This window comes from Fundulus heteroclitus, chromosome 18, assembly GCF_011125445.2.
Source record: "Fundulus heteroclitus isolate FHET01 chromosome 18, MU-UCD_Fhet_4.1, whole genome shotgun sequence".
In the NCBI taxonomy this organism is placed as follows: domain Eukaryota; kingdom Metazoa; phylum Chordata; class Actinopteri; order Cyprinodontiformes; family Fundulidae; genus Fundulus; species Fundulus heteroclitus.
Window position 1 is genome coordinate 26,605,488 of NC_046378.1, and position 21,113 is coordinate 26,626,600.

The 21,113-nt window shown below is 39.8% G+C and overlaps 1 protein-coding gene across 7 annotated transcripts in view; it reads left to right on the forward strand.

Moving 5' to 3' along the window:
• Positions 1-21,113, forward strand: part of LOC105939759 (protein turtle homolog B) — a 105,198-nt gene that overhangs the window by 62,575 nt on the left and 21,510 nt on the right. For all 7 annotated transcript variants that reach the window (XM_036150324.1, XM_036150325.1, XM_036150328.1 and 4 more), the window contains exons 7-14: positions 5,592-5,737; positions 7,244-7,386; positions 10,888-11,028; positions 11,126-11,245; positions 11,387-11,537; positions 13,406-13,529; positions 15,460-15,635; positions 20,813-21,039. In XM_036150324.1, the coding sequence (XP_036006217.1) occupies positions 5,592-5,737; positions 7,244-7,386; positions 10,888-11,028; positions 11,126-11,245; positions 11,387-11,537; positions 13,406-13,529; positions 15,460-15,635; positions 20,813-21,039 (1,228 nt within the window). The remainder of the gene's footprint in view (positions 1-5,591; positions 5,738-7,243; positions 7,387-10,887; positions 11,029-11,125; positions 11,246-11,386; positions 11,538-13,405; positions 13,530-15,459; positions 15,636-20,812; positions 21,040-21,113) is intronic.

A 21,113-nucleotide genomic window follows, 5' to 3' on the forward strand; every position in this document is an offset into this window, starting at 1 on the left:
AAGTTTGCAGGTATGGCTCATCCACCAATCACTGATGGTATTTAGAGCTGAGAGTCTTTTTTTTGGGAGTTCCAGTGATGGCGCCATGAATAATCATACGGTGACCTGCAAAAACACTTATGCCTCGTGAATTTTCCCACTTTTTGTCACGCTACACACCTCCAGTGCAGGTTACTGGAGTGGAAAGAAAAATCTGTATTTTGTATTGGATTTGCAAATCAAAACTACAAAAAGAGTACTATGTATTAACTCACATCTCCCACTGAAATTACAGTGTGGGTTTAGGGACAGGGACATTGAGCAGAGATTATGGGAAGATGAGTGAAGCTAACTAAAGGGCAACCCTATTAGAAAACCTCTCAGAGGCTGCAAAACAGTTGAGTTGGGTCAAGATCGCTTCTTTAGCAGGACAACAACACTAAACAAAAGAAGGGTTTAGATCTAAGAACGTTTACTTGTGTGAATGGCCCAGTCAAAGTCCAAACATAAGTCCACTTAACAGTTGATATTCACAGACACTTTAGACACTATTATGTAAAGATGAATTGCTATTGCAGCTCCCAGGATGTAGAATAAACGGCCGCGCTAGTTGCATATTATTGTAGACCCGCTACATTATAAGTCTGAAATCAATGCTGGTTTATTCAAATGAGCTTTTAAGACCTACACTGCAAAAAGAGAACTAAAAATAAGTAACATTTTCTTGAAATGAGTGCATTTGCCCTTGATTTGAGCAGGTATATAAGATTATCTGCCAATGGAATGAGTCTTTTTACCCCTAAAATAAGATAATTAGATATACTGCACTTGAAAAAAGATGATGGAGATGAGTTGTTCCTATTTTAGGTGCTAAAATATTATTCCATTGGCAAATAATCTTATTTACCTGCTCAAATCAAGGAAACATGCTCTCATTTCAAGAAAAAATTTCTTATTTTTAGATCTATTTTTTCAGTGTAGTACTACTGCGTTGCTGACACGTCTACACACTTTTCGTGCGGTGTTTATGTGTCTTCCATGTACTTCATGTTTAAAATTGCTTTTATATATTTAGATTTTATGTTAGTTGTTTTGCTTTATTTCTGTTTTGTTTTCACTGTACAGCAGAATTGCTCACCTTTTGGGGATACCTTTTGGTATATTTGTAAAACTAATTTTAAAAATGAGCTTTTTTTCCACTTTACTATTTGGCACTACTTTGTATTGGCTGATCCCGTAAAATCCCACCAAAAGCCATGAAAGTTTGTAGTTGGAACATGACAAAAAGATCAAAGGGTATGCATTATTTTGCAAGCAGTAGTATTGGATCACTCTTTTTTAGAGCGTAGATGCACCGCTGTGTTCATATTTTTGTTTTAGTGTATGCACCTAAGAGGAATTTTATAGCTAAATAGCAAAACATTGTAGAAGATAAGCATTTCTCCCCAGCCCAGCGGTGGTACTGATAAATGATGATGTGTGTCAAGCCGAGGTGGTTGTTTCTAGACGAGAATTCGCACTAATTTTACTCATGTAAAACATTTTGTTTTATAAACACCAGGCATATTGTTTAGGGTTTTGAAACACTGATCTGGCAGCTCAGCTCACAAATCTGCAGATCTTTTAGTACAGCTGAACTTAAATTCTTTAACTTAGAACAAAAGTATCATTAATTTACCTATATGTTAGCTTTTCCTTCCCTAAACTTATAGATAAAAAATGTAATTCCATAATCACCTTTTTAGAAGCTGAAGCAGCTAATCGTAAAAACAAACAAACAAACAAACAAAAAGCAAACAAACAATTAAGCGCTTTGGCTGTTACGCTCCTTAAATTTTCCTCTTACTGCCAAAAATTGCTACCCTCCTCCTCTCCTCCACCTGCCCAGATATCTTGGTGTCTCCTCTGTCTGATGCCATCTTAATTACCTCTGCTTCTAGTTTTCTTTCATCTCCCCTCTTATGATGCTCATAATAAAGGATTCAACCAAAATTTTACCAGATTTTGTTTTCCATGGCAGAGTTTTTTTCAATGAGGCTTTATTGCTTTAGTTAATTGGAAAATGTATATAAGAAAATATAAGAACGGCATTCAAATGATTATTTTCCCTTAATTAGTTAATTCAAAAGGCTTCAAGGTGTCTGAATCTTCCCCCGACCAAGCTGAAACCGAAGATGAACCAGTCTCTTCCTGCTGCTGCGTTAGGGGACATTTCCACTCCACCTCCCTCAGCTGCCGTTGCTCCTTCTTAGCTTATAAAAACTTTTTTAATATCTGAAACCCAACTGAGCCACCTCTCACGGCCAGCTATTCCTCCACCTCTGTGTTTCCTCCTCATTTTTTTTCTCTGTCATCGTGATCAAGATGCAATATATTGCCAGGTATAAAGATTCAACGTAGCCTGTTTTTAACAAGTGGATGCTACCGGTGTAAGATGGAGACAAACCAACACATAGCTAGTTTTTGTTTTCAACTTATTATTAGTTCTAGTTAAAATTTAATCATTTTTAACTAATCCGGTACCCTAGCTTATGCTGTGAAAACTCCTCAAATGGTCAAAACTGCGGTAGCGTGTCTGGTCTTCACTCGGCTTTTATCTACTGCTCTCGCAGTTGCTTATGCGTTCTTGAGGCTGCACTAAGCTCAAGACAATCCAGACTCTTTTCACGTTTCATTCCACGATGGTGGGATGACCTACCGATCGCTACCAGAACAGTATATTGTCTATCTTCAAGACACTCTTGAAGACCCAGCTCTTCAGAAAGCGTCTTCTACCCCAGCACTTACTTTCTGCACTTCCTTCTATGGCTGCACTCTATTTCTACTAGATCACCCAATCAACTCTGGCAGAGACTGGCTAGTGGTCTTTCTTCTTCTTAGCTTATTGTAAGTTTTGATATTAAATTATTTGTCATACCCTCCTGTGTAAGTCGCTTTGGACTAAAGTGTCTGGCAAACGAACATAAAAACATTTGACCACGGTTTCAAACACAATTGTACCAAATAATAAGGAGATTTATGTAAACTTTGGAATTTAAGGAAAGTAGTAGTTATACTTCTGGCCATTGGCAAATGGAAATACTTTTGTTGATCGCAGCTGACCTAGTTTAGGAAAACATTAGTTTGATTTAATGTCAGAAAGTGTGGTAAAAAATGGTTGTTTCTTTTTCTAGATAATTAAATGTTTTGTAACTCAGAAACACGAGTATTTACTTTCTGATAGGAAAGAAAATAAACAGATAATATGTGGTATATGTGCACTTATATAAGGTATGCATATTAGGTTACAGAGACTATGAAGCATGGGTGTTGATATCACAGAGCAATTAAGGGTGTGAAAGTGTTCTTGTAATTTACAGTTTTCTGAATTTTCTGCTGATATTTATAGATGAATCTGTGACCAGCCTTTGGCTAAATTATGACCCTTACAAAACATAGATTGAATGTGCTCAGATCTATTGCAAGCTTGACTGATAACAGTAATTAATGACATGAGGGCTGGAACATAAATAATATTATTAGACATGGCACTTATTACTACATTTGCTGATTTATATTTGTTCATAATATTATCCAAAAGCTCTACCATCTTTATCACTTGCGCTTACATGCTGCAGTATATAAGCGCACCACCACATTTCATCTCTTCTACAATATTTACATAGTATGCTGCGCTAGGAGCGTCTTGATCAAGATGGTTTGTACCCGATACTGATAAGAGTCATTCAGGATTTGGCCGAATCTGACTCCAATGCTACAACTGGGTTAAGAGAATCCAAGTATCTGCTTAAAAAACTTAAGTACACGCTACATTTGTTCACAGTTACTTGGTTAACAGTAGTTTTTTCGATCTTGTCTCAATAAACTCGCTCAACATTTATGAATGCTGTACTCTCAGTTTTTCTTGACAGTGACATATATTTTGCTCCGAGCAGATATAGCCTTATAGTCGTATCTCAAAGAGTCACAATATCATCAAAAGGTTATGGTCATTTATTTCAGTAAATCAATTAATAAACTAAACCTCGTGCATTATATACATTTTTTACACTCTCACTCTGACATCTCAAGCATATCCTTATAATTATTATGGTTTTCACTTAAAGGTAATACAAATAGCAAATTATATTTGTAAGAAAATTAGAAAATTGGACCAATAAAAAGGTTTTAAATAGTAAATAAATGTTTTTGGTGAGTTAGCATTAACAAATTAATTCCCTTGTTCTAAGTGCCAGAATGAGAGAAAGACTCTCATTCTGGCAAGACAAATAAATAAAGGTTATTTATTAGCACTTTCTGTAAATTCAAAAGTTTACATACGCAAGATTAATGCCTTTAAACAACTTGCCAAAGCACAGGTGGCTTTTTAAGCTTCTGATGTGGTTTAGTTCACAACATTGAAGTTGGGTGCAGGCACACCTGAAGATGTACTTTAAGACAACACCTCAAACACATGGCTTGCTTGTGTAACGCTGCCAAGATGTTAGTAGGAGAATTGTGTTCCTCCGCAAGCCCCATTTTATCCTGGGCACAATTTACCGGTTCCTGAAGGTCCCATCTGTTCAAACAACTATGTGCAGGTATAACCAGCATGGAAATACAAAAACGTCATACTATTCAGGATAAAACATCAATGATTTGGCAATAAATGTGTTATGAATGACGTTTTACAGCAGGAGCGACTGGTGCACTTACACCTAATAGATGGTTCCATAAGGAATGGTATGTTCAAATACCCAAACAACATCTCAAGACATCAGCCAGAATGTTAGGGGTTTGGGTACAAATAGTCCTCCAAATTGACAATGGCCCTAATAATCCCGGCACAGTAGTGGCTAAAAGACAACAACGTCGATGTTTTTAAAGGGTCATACAAAAAGCACTGATCTCTGAACCATATAAATTTGTGGGCAGAGCTGAAATGGAGTGTTTGAAGACAGCAGTCTCCAAACTATAGTCAGAAACTTGAGCAAGGATGGCTAAAACATACAGTTTCAGTTCTACAAATTACAAAGGAAATGTATTTAACTTCTGAATTTCATCAAATAATATTAATAATAATAAACGTCCTTTCACTCAATACATTGGCATTTAGAAAATGAATGATCATTTCTGAAAGCTCCTAACTGACCCAACACAGGAAACATTTAGTCTTATTTAACATCATACCATGGGGGGAAAAAAAAGATTGTCACTTTACACAGTGTAGGTAAATATCTGGTTTTAACTGTGTGGGTCGTTCACTGTTCAGTCTTCCATTAATAAAGTCAGACCGACAGTCAGTTTTGTTGTGTGGAGAGTTCTTTTAATAAAAATATATATGTAAAAAAAGGCAGAATATACCCCTCAAATGGACAGAATGGTGCCTTTAACAGTAAAGACTGTCGGGCAGGAAATTGTAAAGACGGTTCCATTTGGCAGATTTATTTGAATCTCTCCCTTTGTACACTCTGTTCTCCACATCTCTGGCTGCTGTTCTGACTCTCTGCTGCTCTCTTATGGCTCTTTAAAGCAGCGTAGCACACAGACAAAAAAAAAAAGAGGGGGGGGGGGGTTTAACAGATGTATGCCGCGTCCTGCTGTGTCTCAGAACATGTGTGTTCTTCTTGCAGTGACCTGAAGCTCCGAGTGCGCATCCTCATCGACGGCACCCTCATCATATTCCGGGTCAAGCCGGAGGATGCCGGGAAGTACACCTGCAGTCCGAGCAACAGCCTCGGCATCTCGCCGTCAGCGTCAGCGTACCTGACTGTTCAGTGTGAGTGTTACTGTGGCAACCGTGCGGAGGGGGGGGGAGGGGCGGGGAGGTGGCAGGGCGAGCCGTGTGTGTGAAGAGAAGGCGGCGGCATGGAGGCTGTAGTCTTTGGCAGGCCCCTTGACTGAATCCGGGAGCATCCCTCTGAAATTTGAAGGTCACGTGTCACAGGGAGGCAGCAGAGCCATTTTCATACTCCTCGTGGAATTACCCCTCACCCCTTCACCTCCTTCTTGTGCCTTGAGCTGGATGGGCTCATCCTCAGACGCCATTTTTTTTTTTACCCCCCTTCTCTTCATGCATTTTTGGTCCCAGTAGTTTTGAGATAGTGAAATTCCTCCGCATGAGCTGCCACCGATGAGAAGATTAACGCCACGCCTTTTAGCGCTACACTGCATTTATAAGATATCTAATCTTCAACCTTTATGTTGCGTTAAGCTAATTTACTCCCAAGTTGCTTGCTGGTCATTGATTATTGTGTTACAGCGCGAGAGAGCACAGCGCTGCAAGCGGCGCGACCACAAAGAGTCCTGGATGCAAAAAACATGCTTTTATACGACGGGGATTGCTTGAGAATCCTCCTTTTTCTTTTTCCTTTTTAGCGAGCAAGTGCACTCAAAAGACAAATTCAGGTGCACGTTGCCGAAATATTCATACGGTGTAAACGTTTTTTTGGATAGCAGAAATAGCAATAAATGCTTTATTGTGCAAGCAGGGACATTATTTTGCACATTTCACAGGCTGTAAAGCTTCCCCACGTCAGGCATATTCAGTGTCTGAACACTTCTGCCTGCTGCCACCTAATCTTCACTTCAACTAATTCCCCTTTCAGGACTCCTTTCATGTTCCCTGCGTGCCTGGGAAATTTCCATGTACAAAATGTCGCCGATTTTGGAGAATTAAAGTTACCATGAATCGAAATAAACAAAACTGAATTGTAGCAGTAAGACATTTCTTTATTTCTGTTAAGAACTGCAAATTTAAAGCCGGGCTACACAATCAGGCTGCAGTTACAGTTAAATACTTCCCTATCAAAATATGAGTCATTATGCTGTCCTCGTCCCTCGGTTTGGCTTTGTTCCTTACTGAAGATCAAAGATTGAATTTGTTTTATGGAGCTAGGACAGAAAATATTTCTAAAGCAGAGAACACTGTTGGTGGGTGAGGAGAAATCTGCCCTCCTCGCTTGTCTACTTCAACATAGCTCCATGTTTCCTGTATAGATAATCTTTGCAGCAAATGTGCTCAGTCTATATTGTGTTTGCATATATTACATTTTGAATAAAAAACATCCAGTGATTATTTCCTGTGACGCTCCGGACTCCAAATATGGTTGTGCATATCTGTTTTAGTGAGTTTGTCTTATATGGATTCACATTTGCTGTTGTTTCTTCGGTCTTCTGGATAAATGCTTTTTTACACTTGTCCCGCTTAAAAACTCCCATCCATCAGTTTTTCTGCATAGATTTGCCCTAAAAATATGTAATTCAGACCACAATTAATGTTCAGACCCTGCCCGAGTGATCAACATGCCCCCAGTCATCTACGTACCACGGAAACTGCCAGGTATCATCCGCTGCCCTGTGGACGCCAACCCACCTGTGACATCAGTGAAGTGGGAGAAAGATGGCTACCCACTCAGAGTAGAAAAGGTCAGTCTCTTCTGTCACAACCCATGACTGTGCTGCGGTACTCCACCCTGATGTACAGTAACTGCTAACATAGGACATATTTTCTATTGAGGAACATCTGCTTCAATTTACAAGGAAGATCTCTTATTTGTTGTCAAAATGAACGCTCAGAGCTTTTGTTCTAGTTTTCAATTGATGCAACCAGGACTGCTTTTCTATTGAAAATAAAAGGGGGTAACATTCAAAACTCTTCTGCTTAATTTATGTTACCATGTTATAAAATATATTATTTTTAAAGAACAAAACTGAATCTTCTATAGTGTTAGCCACATTTGAGAAAAATGTTGCTATAAAGCTCATATATAACAAGCTTTCATATGCTTTTTATAATTTAAAATATAATTTGAAAACCATTGGCAACCTTTTGTTTTGAAAACAGTTTTCTAAATGATGCTCTAAAAACGATTAGAAAACTCATCTGCATAGTGAGGTTTGAGCGATTATACTCTTAATACCGCCATATGAATCTTACCAAATCTGTGATGAGCAGAAAAATAAAACCACCTACCTGTCAATGTGCTAGTTTATGTCATAAAAAATCTGGCCCTTCAATATTTTTAATTTATATCTAAATATCTGGTGCCCAGATGATGGTATTAGATTACCACCAGTAAAATATTCAATGGCCTACAGTTCTGTAAAGCTGTGGCCTGTAGATTGGAGTATTAGTTTATTCCAATCACTGTTAAAGGTGGAGTGGGCGTTTTTTTTTTCAGAAGTTTCCCCAATTCCCTTCTTGAATAAATGTGCATGTGCAAGGCCGTCTTACCTTGGTGTTATGCTCCTCAGGGAGATTGCATGAAAAAAATCTACCACATCCATCCTTGCCTTATTTCTTCCAACTGCGGCCATCCTCTTTTACTCATAAACTTGTCCGTGGTTTGCTTTTTGCGACTGTCAGCCATGTTCAAAGGCTACGGCGGGAGCAGCGGAGCTACGATGAACGGCTAACCGCTAACCTAGCCACTAAGCTAAACCATAAATACATAAACCTTAGAGGTGCGCATGCGCAGCCAGCAAGAGGAAACTAACAAGCAATGAGCTCACACCATGGCGTTATGTGAGCTGCAGAATGATTGGCATGTGGAACAACCAATAGATAAGGTGATACCCCCAGAACTTGAGGGACAGAGGAGGGTGAGAGCAGGACCAAAACTCCGAACGGCAGGGATTGGTTAGAGTTTTTACAGGCCTGCAGCTCCCACAGGAGATTCCTTTTTCGGAATATATAATGCATTAACTACTTTCAGGATGGAAGGAAGACTTTGCCCAGTATAAAAAAAGTGTTTCTGAACAGGATTACCAACTCTAGCTTTAAAGAACTATCAATTTCTCAAATGTAGGACGGGGTTATGAAGCCTTCTCTGTTGACATCACTAAAAAAAACCTGCTAATACTGTAAATCCAGCAGTTCATGACACAGAGGCTTCTTTACAAATTAATCACAACAAAGAAGGAATCAGAGAATATCTAAGTCGTCTCTTTTATAAGACAAATCGTAGCTTGCTAAGTTTATTCTTTTTTTACATGCCTCAAAACATAAAACCGCGCTGTAATACATGTTTTTCTATAAGATGTATTCAGATCAGATATCAGCTGTGTTCAACGCGACACTTCTGAGGAAAAAAAGTTGGATTTCCTGCTAGAATTGCTTAATTCTTGAAACATCCTTTCACCTTTTTTATTGCAGCTATACAGGAGCCTTCCTGTTGGGACATTTATGAACTCTTATGTATCAGGAATAGATTCAAGGTGGCATGGTATTAAAGAGACAGTCGTGGCCTCTACAAAGCTCCAAAAATAAACACGACTACTTTTCTTTTAAAACAAGACGGTATTATCAAGGTGATGTTTCAAAGTGTCTTTAGCTCCTTCTGCTAGCAGGGAGCTTAATTAGCGTAATTAGGTATATTGGCAAACTGCAGATTGTTTGTTACCTTTCCAATTCCAGCATGTTCCATCACAGAAGCAGACACCTTAACATGACCAAACTATGGATCTATGTCATCATACGTTTAAGTCTAACTCCCAGTCTGAATGACTGTATGTTGGTATCAGCTTCCAAACTGAAGAGGGCTGTTGTTCATGCCTTTATGTTGAGTTGAGTGATGGGGAAAAAAAAAGATCCTAGTTTTTGTTTGTGACTGGCCAACCACAGCTAAGGTCATTCAAGCAGAAAATCGGTTATTTGTGTTCATTAGCCAGTTGGTCGGTTCATCTCTTGTGAGCCATGGATGGTTTGGGTCTTCTTTTTGGCCAAGTCAGACCTCAGAATATTAATCCTGTTCTGCTGATGGCTGAATTGAAACCTTAAGATTTTCAGTTTCAAGTTTCTTGAGCATTTTTTTGTGTGTGACGTCTGTTTTGAGTTAAGCGTTGTTTAGTATCTATGTGAAAGTAAGATCCGCCTGTATAACTGGACCCTAACCTTTCCAGCAATATAATGTACGGTAACAATCATTGTAAATGCCCTTGCTCCAAAGAACCTGTAAATTAAAATTGATGCATAAATGTAGTGTAAAAACTAATAGCTATAAATAACCTATTGAACTTAAAATGACTTCTGCAATTTTACTTGGAATTTACAATTACAGCAAAGGACTTAAGAAACATCTTTCCACCTCCACAAGATTCATTTTGACTCACAACTATTATCCATTATGTGTATGTTGAAGGTTAGTTTTCATTTAACAAAAAGCCACTCCTCGTTCATCTGGTCTAAACATCTCTGTTAAAGGTAGAGTCTTTGATTTTTCCATTAATGTAAGTACGACACATATAAGCCACTTTTTGAATAACTGCGCATGCGTGAGACCATCTTATCGCTTCTTAGGGGGATCACGTGAAAAATCTCCCAAATACACTCAGGTTTTATTTATTTCTTTCTCTTCCTTTCATAAACTTGTAAGAGAGTTTGCTTCTTGCAACTCTCAGACCTTTTCGAAGTATACGCTGAGAACAGTGATGCTGCACCGAATAGCCAACACAGAAGCTAACTGGATAAATAAACATTAGAAGGGCACATGAGCAGCCAGCAAGAAGAAACAAGCAAGGAGCATGCATGCACATTGGTGTTACGTGAGCACATCACAATGATTGGTACGTGGGACAACCCATAGATAAAGTGATACCCCTGAAACTCAAGGAACGAAGGGGGGCGCGGGCAGGACCATTTCCTGCCATTTGGACCGAATGGCAGGGATTGGTCAGAGGGTCTCACAGAGATCAATTCTTTTTCTTTCCCTTTTCTGAATACATAATGTACTAATTACTCCCAGGATGTAAGGACAATTTCACCTAGCATAACAAAAAAGTGTTTCTGTACAGAATTGCCAACTATAGCTTTAATCGTGGGGATATTGTGTTTTTTGTGCAGTTCAAAAACATTTAGATGGGACCCTCCCTGAGAGTTCAGGAACACCCAGTGGAAACTTGCCTTTTAGGTGCCCTCTTCTCTTGTAGTACCCCGGTTGGAGCCTGACGCCAGATGGAAGCATCCGGGTGGCGGAGGCCACAGAAGACTCCCTGGGCACCTACACCTGTGTGCCTTACAACGCCCTGGGTACCATGGGCATGTCCCCCCCTGCTACTTTGGTGCTAAAGGTACACCTTTTTCCTCACGTTGTTGTGTCCCTTCTTCAGTTTCTGCTTGTTTCTGATCCCACAACTGCATAATGGCCGCTTGTGTGTATTTATCAAGGATCCCCCTTACTTTAATGTGAGGCCTGGGGGGGAGTACCGCCAGGAGGCTGGGAGAGAACTAGTAATCCCTTGTGCTGCTTCTGGAGACCCCGATATACCAACCATCACCTGGAGAAAGGTATTGTGGAATAACGCCAACCCTTATATATATACTGAAAGAAACTCTTTTATCTGTTTTTATCTTTACCTGTTATGCACAAAATGTTTTATTTGCCCCCGCTGCTTGACCATGGTGCTGTAATTTTCCTGTCAATTAAAGGTGGGGAAGCCAAGCAGAAGTAAGCACAACATCCTACCCAGTGGCAGCTTACAGTTTCTGTCCCTCAGCAAGGAGGACCATGGAGAGTGGGAGTGTGTAGCCACCAATGTGGTCACAAGCATCACTGCCAGCACACGTATTCTAGTCATCGGTACTGCTAAATCCTCACAGCGCTCTCAGTTTGCTCACAAACATCATTGCAGTTATTTTGAGTTTGCGGTGCTCCTACTTTGACTGTGATTTGAGTCATGTGTACAAATTTAAAGCGAGCCTCGCTCATGTGACGTACAATTTTAAAGTATCTGAAATGGTTTTATGCGGATAAAGTGTGATCCTTTACAGCTTTCCCATCCTACAGCCTTTTTCTTCTGAGTTATTGAACAAACCATCTTCTTACTCTTAATTTAACTGAAGTGATTTACAAAGATTAACATATACTCTGAAATTCTGCAAGCCTAGAGATGATATTGTTTGCGGATTTTTTTTAACCAATTAGTCATGTTAATTTAATAAATCAATTAGGCACTTTTTATATCATTTTGGTGTCCTTACACCCACTTCCAGCCGAGGGTTTTATTCATCATCGCAATGCTTACCATAACCTCTCGCAATTAAGATAAACTTTATAATAAACATAGCTGTCACATGATTTGACATTCTGGTCTACGGATAATATTAAATGAATACATTTGTCAAATTTTAAAACACCTTTCTGCACATACAATGTAGAAATAAATGGTTTATTGCAAGTTTAGTTTAACTCACAGAGAGGGTAAAGGTAATGGAGGTCAAATGCATTTTTATCTCAGGGTTCAAAACTTGGGCTTTCTCCTTCCTTCACATTGGGAGTCTTGCCACTGGCAAACTTTTACTGTGTTCTTCTACACAACATGCCCTTACAATTCGCTGTGTTCACGTAAGATGAATAAAGCCAGTGTAGTTAAGCGTCACAAAAATATTCGTCTTTGTGCATGAGCTGACTGTGGCTCAGTGGGGAGTCGTATTGCAACCCGAAAGTTGGGGCAGCTTCCTCCTACTTCATGTCGATGTGCCCCTGGGCAAGGCACTTAATCTCAAGTTGCCCACAGCGATCTGCATATCAGTGCATGGATTTGTGCACATCTGTGAGTGCAATTGGGCGAATGTGGCTCTGGTGTAGAGCAATTTGAGAGGCTGGTATGACTGGAAAAGTGCTATATAAATTCAGTCGATGCTATTTGGTCAATTGAATAAAGTCAGCGGTCATTTTCACAAACAAAGCATCTATCTATCTATCTATCTATCTATCTATCTATCTATCTATCTATCTATCTATCTATCTATCTATCTATCTATCTATCTATCTATCTATCTATCTATCTAATTATATTAATATTTTTGTTATATTATATATTTTAGCTTCTTAGCTAAGGCCACTGAACAGAGGTGAGCTGCTCAGTTGGATCTGACCAAAAGTTAAAAACTTGGACCAAGCCTCAGTTATTTTTTAAATTCCAGAAGCAATAAATCACAACACTTTGTTATCTAATTGCGTGCCATTAACTTCCACATGTCAGAGTATTTTTTTCTAGTCGTAGTATTGAGGTGAGCAGGTCAGAAAGTCTGCTGTTTGTTTGCCTGTCTGCTCCCTCTGCACCTATCCTCCTGTGGCCCAGCTGGCAGCATCCATGTATGTGACCAGCCATCAGCTGACATGGGGGTCACAGGGTGGCACAGACAGCTGTGCTCCTCTGGCCACGTTCAGGTCTAGCCTTAATCTCAGTGAGAAGTAACTGGATTCGGGCCACACTGCACAGCTGTCAGGTGGGTGGGATGAACTTGACCTCTGGCTGGTAGCAATCTCAGGCAGCATCACATTATACAATGTGTTTCCGTAATAGAAACTGCAACTGAAGGATTTGTATTGATGTTATCTTCCTAAAAACCCAGGGTATCACGTTAAAATGATATAGATTTTTTTAAAATGTAATATTTTTGTTCTCACTATGTCTGTGTTTCTGGAAAAAAAAAAACACTCAGGCACCAGCCCACACGCTCCTGGCAATATCCACGTATTGCCCTCAACGACCTCTGCTAATGTGTCCTGGGAACCAGGCTATGACGGCGGCTTCGAGCAGACATTCTCTGTGTGGTACGGTCCAGTGTGAGTGCTTTTAGTCTTGCTTCTGATCAATGGTACTAGCATGCAACAGCGAAGAGAAAAGAAAGTTGGAAGGTTATCGGAGGTGACTGACAGAACGTAGATGCATTTCTGCACAAGAATGATGATAAAACTGAATTCAGTCCGAAGCACGAGAGCCAAACTGCTCTGACGACACATCTCCCTGAATACTTATGGGCATAGTTTCTGAAGTATGGTGGGAATGTGTGACCTAATATCCCACCTAACAGCAGACTTGTTTTGTTAAACAAATTATCCTCCCTTTTTGCACCCATGGTAATCTTTCAAGTTTCAATTACTACTAAGCGCCAACTGACCTCGTTTGCTTTTTAAATTACTGTCCACACCAACGTAAAATGTATTTTAGTTTGGTCGCTGTAGTGGCTTAACTAGTTTACTTAAAGTGTAACTCGCCCCAAAATAAACTTTTTTTTGCAGATGAACGATATAAACTGGGTCTAAGAGTGCTACTTTAGTGTTACTGTGCAATTGTTTTACATTTATATGTGAACTGGCTTTAGTTTCACAATCGTATTATTGCTGCCCTCTTAGAGTTGAACAGTGGCTATTGCAGTTTGAAATTTCCTATTGGTTCAAACATGCTTTCATTACTTGAACATGCTTTCGTCGTCATAGCTCCATGTTTGGGTACAAAAGTCAGACACGCCCCCAAGGCGAGCCAGACATCAGCCCATGTTAGCAATGATGTCTCTAACCTCACTTTACCACTCAGAAACTGCAACCATTCTGTCCTCCACTGCCTCAGCAGCACCGACTTTGGGCATTGCTGAGGCATTGCCCTGAGCCAGCAACTCGAACTGATAACACTCAAACAGGCTGGGCTTCACAAAGCCACCCTCAACCTCTATTGACAAGGGGAATGGAAAATACTCCACCTCAAAAGATCGATCCATCGCAAAACCATCAGTGTGGCCGTGGTCACTCCACGTTTCAACATGTCACTTTTCCTCATCCTGACCACAGTCCTGCTTAATCCCCACTGATCCTCCCCACACGTAGTCTTGCCCCTCAGGGTCAGCACTGCCCTCCTTTGTGGCGTTGTCATGCTTTTAAATCAGGGTGAGTAAAGGCTGAAACACACCAAACCATCCGATCCGTCAGACCCGACATAGATTTTTTTCCCTCACCTACTGGCTGCATAGGCTGCTCCCTCTACAGACCACCGGACTCACGGCATTGAGTTTTCACACGAGTATGTACAGAAAATTCCTGATGTTCCAGAGTAAACGTAAAGCTGCCGTTGCTACTGGAACAAGTTCAAAGAAGGTCGCTGTTTAATTTTATTATCTGTTTGCTGTATTTCTGAGCTTCTTCTCTGGGTAAAGTACACGGCTTATTCAAATGCTTTCCTGATTATTTATTGAGCTGTGTGTTTTCTGAGATGGACCCATATGGCGACGAAACTGGCCAGAAATTGCGTTCCATTTACCTTTCCAGTTTGGAGATTTTATTTTGTATTTTCCCCAAAGCGGATGTGTGAAGTGTCTGTCTTCCTGTCTGACTCATGGATTACCCTTCAAATTGTTGCGTACAGCTGCAGAAAACAGCAAGCCGGTCTGTCTGGCCACATTGTCTTCAACCAGATCTAATTGCTACAACGGGATTTACCACCAAATCAGACGGATCGGATGGTTTGGTGTGTTTTGGCCTTTACACTTTATGCCACTACAGCTTAACTAAGAAATAAACTTAATTTAAAAGGCTGGCAAGGTTTATGTTGAGCAATAAACACCGATTAATTTGATGTAGTGGAGTAAAATAGTGTATGGGAGTAAAATAATCTTAGAGAAATTTAGATCTTTCATCTTGAAGACACATTTCTTTTTCAGTGGAAACAACAAACTCCAAAATAATGGTGTTTAAACTGCTGTTGTCGTATTTTTGCTCATAGGTCTAAGAGAACAGACTTTGGTCCTCATGACTGGCATTCAATGCCTGTTTCTGGTGCTCAGACCTGGTTGATGGTGCCAGGGCTGGAGCCTGGAACTGAGTACCAGTTCAGTGTGTTGGCTCAAAACAAACTGGGCACGGGCCCATTCAGCGAAGTTGTGACGGTCACCACCGCAGGTAGGCTCTCCTAATTAAAGGTCGTTTGATTGCTAAGCCTAAAGTAGATGCTGTCAATGCCATGTTTAGAGTGTAACTGAGCTCACTAACATATTTGCTGCCCTCCCTGGATGATTTATAAGTCAAAAAATAGCTGCAGCTACTGTTGTTTCAGCTGCAGCTATTTAAAGAAGATACAATTATAGCTTACGGTTTGCATGCACAATTACCTACAATGTCTAATTTGCATTTACGTCACCATAATGACAATCAGTTTGAATATTTTCATTGGCTTCTAAAGAGTCTGTCACATACTTTTCAGGATATACTTCATTTGTGTTACTGTGCTAACAGATTTTTCTTTTTATGAGAAAAAAAAGCCTGAAGGAAACATATGAAGGCTGTAATCAAACCAAAATAAGTTTGTTTTAGTTTTCCTTTTTTAAAAATATTGCAAACATAAACTCTGTTTTGAAAAATTAGCTGAGTGTTAACTGATGTGACATTTACAGCACTGTACACCGTTCAGCTACAGGCTAGAAACTGCCCGCCTGATATTAATGTGCTGATTTTCAAAACAACTTTAGCTTGTCAAACATGAACTCCACTAGAGCTCTGAAGGTGTGCTGTGGTGTCAGACATTAAGACATCTGCAGTCAAGCCTCTAAATCCTGCAACAGGAGGTGTGGTCTTCATGAGCAGCATTTGTTTTATTAGCTCACCCCACAGATTATGTTTTGAGATGAGTAAACTCAAAGGTCAAATTACACAATACATAATACTGCTTACCAAGAGTTATATTGTTGTGGGGTGCAGGGTATATCCTGCTAAAGCCAAAATGAAGCTGACATTTTACGACATTATAGCATATGTCTGCAGTGGAGCTTAAAGAGAAGCCGAAGAAATGACATAGCTGTCATTACTATCATTTAAAATGCCGGTGTTTCTGCTACATATGTTTTTTTTACATTTTGTCACATTCTAAATACAACCTTAAATGTTGTTAATTATATGATCTTATGACATAGAGCAACACAAAGTAGCGCACTGTTGTGAAGTGGAAGCTAAGTGATACATGGCTCATTAGGATTTGCATTAAGCTCTCTTTGCTCCGAAAGCATTATATAAAATCTAGTATAACCAGTTTCCTTTACAAGTCACCTGAACAGTTAATCCGTATTTAAACTCAGTATAAATCCAGTTGATCTGTGAAGGCCTCATAGGATTGCTAGAGAATGTTAGTGAAGACCAAGGAACGCTGCTTTAAATGTCTCAAACTTTATCCCTGATCTGCCTGCTGAGTTAAGTATCCTAAGCTTTGGAAACCTCCATTTCACATACCATTTAGCACATACTATTTAAATGGTTAGAACATTATTGTGGCAACATCATGCTGTGGGGATGCTTGAGACCTGTGCATAGGTTCACCTTTCAGTGGGACCCAGCCCTAAAACTACAACCACAGCTACACTGCCTGGGCATAAAAAGTCCCCACCAAAAATAGGTCACAAACTCTAATATTCTGTTAGGACTGCCTTTAGCTTTGATTACGGAATGCATTCGCTGTGGCATTGTTTTGATAAGCTTCTGCTATGTCACAAGATTTATTTCCACCCAGTGTTGCATTCATTTTTCACCAAGATCTGGCATTGATGATAGTAGAGTCTTCCCGCAGCGCGAAGCCTTCTCCAGCACATCCCAAAGATTCTCAATGGGGTTAAGGTCTGGACTCTGGTGGCCAATCCATGTGTGAAAATGATGTCTCATGCTCCCTGAACCACTCTTCCACAATTCGAGCCCGATGAATCCTGGGATTGTCCTCTTGGAGTATGGCCGTGCCATCAGGGAAGAAAAAATACATTGATGAATAACCTGGTCATTCAGTATATTCAGGTTGTCAGCTGACCTCATTCGTTGAGCTTCATGCTGTCGCTGAACCTAGACCTGACCAACTGCAGCAACCCCAGATCATAGCTCTGCCCCCACAGGCTGGTATAGTAGGCACTAGGCATGATGGGAGCATCACTTCACCTGTCTCTCTTCTTACCCTGATGCGTGTGGAAATGCTCTTACTTTCACTATTAAACATAGCCCAAAGTGCTACTGTTGTTTTTCTTTGATTTGATTTCAGCAAACATTTAGGAGATCGCCGATCACAATCATTCAGAATTTCTTTCTGGCCACATTTTTTCCTAGAAGATGATGAGTTTCACTATCCATCCAGTTTTTAGTAATGCGTTGGACAGTTCTTATCCCGATTCTGGTAGTTTCTGCATTCTCCTTAGATATTTTCTCTGCTTGATGCATGCCAATGACTTGACCCTCCTGAAACAGACTGACATCTTTTCCACGATCACGGGATGTGTCGTTTGGCATTGTTATTCAAGAAATGAGAAGAAACTCATTGCACCACTTGTGGCTAAATAACTCGTTGCCAGCCGGAACATAATCGCCCATGCAGTAATTATCCAATGGGAGGCTGGTACTTATTTGCTTAGTTAAATCCAGGTGGTGACTTTTGTTTTTTATTGGTCAGGCAGTGTACAATGAAATGTTCCAAACCTAAATCCAATTTAGAATCAGTGGTATGGCTTGGAAATTAAGGTTAACTGATGATGGAGCTATATTTGCTGTAAAAATAGATAAAAATGTTTCAGAATACACAGAATTGGTAGAGACCTACTTCAAAACATACCGCAGGATCAGATCACATTGGCCATCCTTCGCTTTTAAAGCATATCAGTGAGCTTGGAGTTATATTTTTTTGGAGGTTGTTGTTCTTGGAAGACCTTTTTTATATCACTTACACCACACTTGGAAAAACAGCAATAAATCTGCAGTTGAAGATCTGCTCTTACTGGTTCATAAAAAAATAAAAGACAATTAAATCAAAGCTTGGAGTACAAACAGTTCAACTTCTCACAGCAGGAAAAGGCAGGGCTCTGCTAATTACATTAATAACGTCAGTGTCCCATTTATGGGTACTGAAACACCAAACACCCGAGCCGTCAATAATCTTATTAGTTCCAGCTGTTTGAGACGGAGATTCTTTAGGAACAGAAGCGTGTTGGTGAATTGAGCTGAAAATATCTGCGATTACAAGATCAGTGATTAGAATCAGCTGTATACCTTTCGCTGCCTGTTTAGTCTATTGAATTAAAACATTTACACAGGTGTGTGAATTGAAGCCAGTGAATTGAATTTCCCAGCCAGGTGAATAAAAGAAACATGGTAAAGAAAACAGCGTGGCATTATTTTGTATTGTTGAAATGGAAAATAAAGATTTTGAAGACAGCTACTTTGGACAAAACTTAGACATCACACATAAAACATGTAGGCTAAAGTGGATGATATAGAAAAGCACATGTTGCACAAGACCTGAAAAGCAGTTTAGGAACGGTGCTCTTCCAGCTTTGTTTCAGTAATGCCTTGAGACTGACAGCGTTGTTTTGTTTTATGTAAACGTACGTTTAGTGGCATGTTGCTAGCAATGAAAGCTTGTCTTCAATTAACAGTTGTTAAATGAGGCTTGCAGGGCACTGACCTAATTCTCACACTCTGATGACGTCCTGTTGGTGGATGGCAATTAGAAATGATCGCTCATTGCAGTGGATTATTGTACAACCTGCATTTTTAGGTTTATATTTTGTTTCTAGAACCTTCAATGTATATAATACTATATAACAAACACCTACACATACAAATTTGCTACAATAGAGCAGTTATTGCGAACTGTTCATAAATTTTTGCTCAATACAGTGCCATACGGTTAGCTATTGGCTTACTCTTAGTAGTAGTAATATCTTTATTGTCATTGAAACATACATTACAACAAAATTTGTTCTCTGCTTTTAACCCATCACTCTTGGGGAGCAGTGGGCTGCCACTGTGCGGCGCCCGGGGAGGAATCTGGGGTTAAGGGTCTTGCTCAGGGACCCAGAGTGCCGGCACTGGGGATCGAACCTGGTACTTCCATCCTTCTCTGCGTGCAAGCACGCTGCTCTCAAAACAGAGGTCATGTTTTGTTGTGACAACAAATTTCTTAAAGCCAAATATCTGTCTTAGATTTAAATGGTTTCTCTGTATATTTCAAATTGTCTAAATTAAATGTAGCACCAATTTATAATAAACCGGGGCGTGCTCCGATGGCACAGGAGTAGTGAGCACAACCCATATATAAAGGCCTTAGTCTTCGACCTGGCTGACCCAGGTTCAATTCTGGCCTGAGGTCCTTTGCCTCACGTCTTCCACCTCTCTTAAACCCCCTTTCCTGTCAGCGTACAGTGTGACAAACAAGCCATTAGTTCTGTAAAAATCCAGGAAAAGAATTTTAATAAACCAATAAAAATGTATCTCTGGAAAAAAAGTAATTAATTTTGTTGCGTCTTGATTATAACAAGAACAATAATTTGTCTTAACTATACAATAAACATTAAACTAACATTATGCATGTACCTTTTCAGCATGCTTAGATATTCAGTTTAGTTTTTTTTGTCCCTATGACAGATTTCTTAAAGTTGATCTGTTTGTCCAATTTGAATGTATTTCTGAATCTATACACATTTCTCAAAGCTTCCTATCCTTCTGAATTTATTTTTAAAAACCTTACAGATGTTACAAATGGCAAACTTTAATTATCGTTAACTGAGTAAACAATACAAAGGCGCGCTGTTTCAAGAATGAATTACCTCATATGTCAATGTCAATGTTATTTATATTGCACATTTGACCCAACGCAAAGTTGACCAAAGTGCTTCATACAAGGATCACTACAGAAAAGTGCAAAGCAAACAAACAAATGCAGTCAGAAAATCTCCATAAACACCAACAATTACAATACAAATACGATAAAATAAAATGACATTTTGCAACATGATAGTCTCAAACTTCACTCAAATTAAAAGGCAATGTGAAAAAGTAAGTTTTCTGTCAGGGGGGGGGGGGATTTAAAATACTGTACAGATTATTCTGTGCTCATGCACAAAGAAAAAAGATGTATTGCCGTATACCAGTAACACTTAAAGCTGTCCTGGTCAAGTCACCTTTCAAGCAATAGGTGTTTCATTAGTTAGGAGTGTTTTGTTTAATATTTAGGATATGAGCTAGACTTCAGTTGCTCTTAACTTCTTTTTAAGATCATTGCTGTGTTTTTTCCCCTCTTTTTTCACGTTTTCTTTTTCAAAATTTGCTGATCACAGGCTCTCCTCTCGGTACCGCTGAACCCCTGGTGCTTCTTACTCCACCACGGTGCCTCACAGCCAATCGCACGCAGCACGGTGTCCTCCTTACCTGGCTCCCCCCAGCCAACCACTCCTCACCCATTGACCGATATATCATGGAGTTCCGCCTCGGCGAGAGGTGGGAAGTGCTCGATGACTTGATCCCGTCCACTGAGACCGAGCTGGTAGCAAGAGACCTGGTTCAGGTCAGTCGGAGGAAGAACACCCTGCTGCTCACGTCGTTTCCTGTCAGGAAAAGAAGTTTGAGGTTCTGATGTGT